Raw genomic sequence first — 4629 nt, 5'->3', positions numbered from 1 at the left:
AATTTTTATTAACACTACAATTTATAAATATCCCCCCATTGAACAAGGGGATATGTGTGTGTGATTCACCATGGTCTTGGATCACGTGTTGGACTCGTGATTGATAGTTATTTCCCTCCCGAAAGAGAGCTCAGAGCTCATGTATGACCGATCTATTGATAATGTTCTTATCTTACACACACACACACAACCAATTCCTCGCCCACGAGACTTGGAGAAACGACTCGCAGCACAGCGATACTGAAATTATTTCAGCCCTGGCCAGGATTCGAACCCGGACCGCCGTAGTGGTGGCCGCAAACACTGTGTATTTACCTAGTTGTATTTTACGAGAAGGGGAGCTATCCTCGTGGTACCCCGCCTTTATATCTAGCAGTGTCTAGTTTGCTCTTAAATTTGTGTGTGTGTATGTGTGTGTGTGTGTGTGTGTGTGTGTGTGTGTGTGTGTGTGTGTGTGTGTGTGTGTGTGTGTGTGTGTGTGTGTGTGTGTGTGTGTGTGTGTGTGTGTGCGTGTGTGTGTGCGCGCGCGTGTGTGTGCGCGCGCGTGTGTGTGCGCGCGCGTGTGTTTACCTGGTGAAGGCAGTTGTTAAGATGATGAGGGCAGGTAAGGTAACTGGGTTGGATGGATATCATACAGAATGTGTGAAAATGGAGGTACATTTGTGGTGGACTGACTGGTGAGGTTACTTAATGTTTCCGGAGAACTGGAGGAATGCCTGTATACTTCCACTTTACAAGGGAAAAGGGGACAAGTGTGAGTGTAGTAGTTTTGGAGGGATTAGCTCGTTAAGTATAGTTGGGAAGGCTTATGGGAGGATCTTTATTGAGAGGATTAGGAGAGGAAGAGAGGGAGTAATTAGTGAGGAACAGTGTGGGTTTAGGAAACATAGGGGTTGCGTAGATCAGATTTTTGTGGTAAGATATGTGAGCAAACTATAGAAAAAAGTAAGGATGTTTTGGGTTTTATTATTGATCTGCAAAAGGCTTATGACAGGGTAAACAGGAAGGCACTGTGGGAGGTATTCCAGACATACGGGATAGAGGAAAAGCTGTTATGAATAGTTAAGAGTTTTTACGAGATTAATAGAGCGTGTCTTAGGATTAGAAATGGAGAGAGTGAATGGTTTGAGGTAAAGGTGGGACTTCGTCAGGGATGTGTTATGTCGCCCTGGCTGTTCAATTTATACATGGATGGGGTGGTGCGAGAGATTAATGTAATGGGTCAGGGTTGGAGATGGTTAAAGAAAGTGGAAAAAGTGGGAAATAAGTCAGTTGTTTGCTGACGAAACTGCGCTTGTAGCAGCATCAGAGGAGGGATTGAGAAAGTCAGTGACAGAGTTTGGGAAGGTGTGCGAAAGAAGGAAGCTGAAGATGAATGTGGATAAAAGTAAGGTGATGAGATGTTCAATGAGAGAAAGTGGCAGCAGATTGGAAGTGAGCATTAAGGGAGAGAGGCTGGAGGAAGTGGATAGTTTTAGATACTTGCGTGTGAATGTGGTGGGAAAGGGAGGAGTGGGGGTGGAGGTAGAATGTAGATTGAAAGAAGCGAGTAAATGCCTTGGTGGATTAAAAAGTGCAATGAAATATAGAAATTTGGGAATGGATGCTAAGAGGAGATTGTATGAAGGAATGATTGTGCCGACAGCACTGTACGGGACAGAAACATGGACCATAAGAGAGGGAGAGAGGAGTTTGAATGTGTTTGAGATTAAATGTCTGAGAAGTATGATAGGCTAGATAGAGTGAGAAATGAGGTGAGGAGAAGAACAGGAGTGGAAAGGGAGCTAGGAGATAGGGTTGATGAAAGAGTATTAGGATGGTTTGGACACATGGAAAGAATGAGTGAAGAAAGACTAGTAAAAGAGGTGTGGAAGACAGGTGGAAGGAGTAAATATGAGGGGGCGTCCTAGGATGATATGGATAGATGGGGTAAAAGGGGAATTGGGAAAGAGGGAAATGTCTGTTGAGGAAGGACGGAAGAGGACAGAAGATAGGGGTGAATGGAGAATGGTTGTGCATATATGATGCTGTGATGCATGAGGGGGAGTGGGTGGGGGATGAGGGTTGAGAGAGTATGTGTGAGAAATAAATTGATGCAGCCCGAAGGAATTTCTCTCCGTCTTCTCCTTTTCTGCATGAGGGGACGGAGAGGGGGGCTCGCCGAATTAATGAAGCGGTTTTGCTGTGGATGTGCTGTGTCTTGCGACACTGCTTCTGACCCAGGGAGGTGGGCGAGATGTATGGATGACCCGTCATCCAGAAGGTGCCAAGGTATGAAGGAGGGAAGAGGGTGGAGGGGAATGGAGTGTGTTAGGGATGGAATGGGTGGGAGTGGTTTTTATGCCTTTATTTTTTTGGCTATCTCTCTTTATGGGGGAAAAAGCCTTTGGTATATGTATGTATTTATTTACCTAGTTGTATCTTACGGGAAGGGGAGCTACGGTCGTGTGTCCCGTCTCTGTGTCTCACCATGTCTAATTTGCTCTTAAATTCGTGTATTGTTTTTGCACACACTATTGTTTCGTCTAGTACGTTCCATACATCCATCACACTGTGGGTAAAACTGTTCTTTTTTTAGGTCTCTTCTTTAACTGCCCTATTTGAGCTTTTCATGTCCTCCTGTGTTTCTCTTATCCCATTTTAGTAAGTCTTCTCTATCAAGGCCTTCTATACCTCCCATAATTCTGTAGATGGTCAACAGGTCACCTCTTTCTCTCCTTTGTTCCAGAGTCAATAATACTAATTTTGCCAATCTTTCTCCATATGACAGTTTTGATAGTGTGGGGACCATCTTCGTAGTTACTCTTTGGATTCTCTCAATTTTCCTTATATTCTTTTTAGTACTGGTTGACCATAGTGTCATTGCGTACTCCAATTTTGGCCTTATTTGTGTGACTAGTGTTTTCTTTGCCATTTTTTCATTAAAGTAAAAGCCACTTTTATTGATCTTAGCAAGTTATAGGTTTCACCGATAATTTTGTTTATCTGTCAGGGGACATATTCTTTGTGATGATTACTCCCAGGTCTTTTTCAGATCCCACTTTCTCTACTTCCTTTGCACCAATTTTATATTGTACTCAGGGCCAGATTTACATGCTGCGGGGCCCTGTCAGGTTCGCCCCATTAGGATTTAGTAAATTTGTCCATCGTACTGCGCAGTGTTCTTGATTCTTTTTAGCTTAGAAAACGATCTCTCTCCTGTGCAGTTCGTCACGAACATTGACAAATAGATTTGTTATGATTTACAAGTATATCCTCAACTTTGAGCAAATTCTAAACTAATCTATCTTAAATTTACTGCAATAGACACTTAACACTTTGAAAAGCTTATAGTATCCTCCTGGCTTTGATTCTTGCAAAGTCCTCGATCACTTCACGAATACAAACACTCCTGAGTAGTTTGTGTTCAGCACTCAAAAGGGCCAGAGAAGCCAAACGACTTTGTCCCATCGTACTGCGCAGTGTTCTTGATTCTTTTTAGCTTAGAAAACGATCTCTCTCCTGTGCAGTTCGTCACGAACATTGACAAATAGATACGTAGAGCTATCTCCACGTTGGCGAACGCTGTAGTCACATCAGTTGTGCATGGTTGAAGACATTGTGATTTGAGTCAGTTTTTCCTGGCTTCCTTCTTCTATAGCTGTCTTGGAAATGCACAATTTCTGAAACCAGACAAGGTCCCAGGTCGTTTAGATAGCTCCTGACCAGATTGGCTGCAAAGTCTCTGAGCTTGTCTGTCTGCATAGCCATGATGTGAGGCAGGGATGCAAACCGTTGCTGGAGTGTTTCATAGGATTTTAAGCGATCTCTGAGTGACAGTATTAGCTGATCAATGATGGGTATGTATGATGTGGTCCTGAATCTCTCCCTGGGTGACAGCTTTGTGTCCTCTGCGCTATCTGCTTCATCGTGATGTCGCTTCCGCCTTTGCACACGTCCTCGATCGTCTTTGTATTCATTATGACCACATTTTTGGACAGCAATCTGTTCATAGTCATCGAACCGGTCCCGTTGATCTTGAACAAACTCAGTCAGTGATTTGAGTAGATTTACTGCTGTGTTCAAATCAAGGCCTGGCTTCTGCAAATGCTGACTTGTTGCATTGAATCTCTTAAGGATGTTCTGCCATGTTACTAAGAGAATTACTGTCTCAAGTTTCTCCATTTCCTGCAAAAGACCAGATGCCTCACATCTAGCATCTGCATTTAGATGTTCGTCCATTGCTAGATTTTCTAGTACCACTATGTTTTGCTCGTAGCCATTGGTTATGGCTTCTACAGCATCTGCTCGGGCCGACCATCGTGTGTCTGACAAGCACTTGATAACTGGCAAGCCTTGCAACGCATCTCGATGTTTGCGCCAACGATATGTTGACTTGACCAGATAAACACTGCAGCTGTGCAACATTCAGCAGCACACATCCCAACAAGATTCAGTGAAGGAGCCATGCAAGGAACAAAATCTGCAAATTCACAATGTCGTTTTATGTGCGCCTGGGTGCCACTGTATTTTGCAGACATGTTGCTCGCGTTAGCATATGATTAAACCGTGACAGTCACAGATGGGAATATTGTGTTTCTGCAAAAAATTCAGTACTACTTCTGCAATTTCCTTTCCAGTATGATTCAG

The 4629-nt window shown here is 43.5% G+C and overlaps 1 protein-coding gene across 1 annotated transcript; it reads right to left on the bottom strand.

Annotated features, from left to right (window-relative positions):
• Positions 1-3570: 3570 nt before the first annotated feature.
• LOC143017537 (uncharacterized) lies at positions 3571-4407 on the bottom strand. The gene has a single exon (XM_076172327.1). The coding sequence runs from the start codon at positions 4405-4407 to the stop codon at positions 3571-3573; it is 837 nt and encodes a 278-aa protein (XP_076028442.1).
• Between the last annotated feature and the right edge of the window lie 222 nt (positions 4408-4629).

Source organism: Oratosquilla oratoria, chromosome 32 (assembly GCF_046742065.1).
Source record: "Oratosquilla oratoria isolate Oo_2021 chromosome 32, ASM4674206v1, whole genome shotgun sequence".
In the NCBI taxonomy this organism is placed as follows: Eukaryota; Metazoa; Arthropoda; class Malacostraca; order Stomatopoda; family Squillidae; genus Oratosquilla; species Oratosquilla oratoria.
The sequence above is the reverse complement of the archived record's forward strand: the minus strand, read 5'-3'. Positions and strand labels throughout refer to the sequence as shown.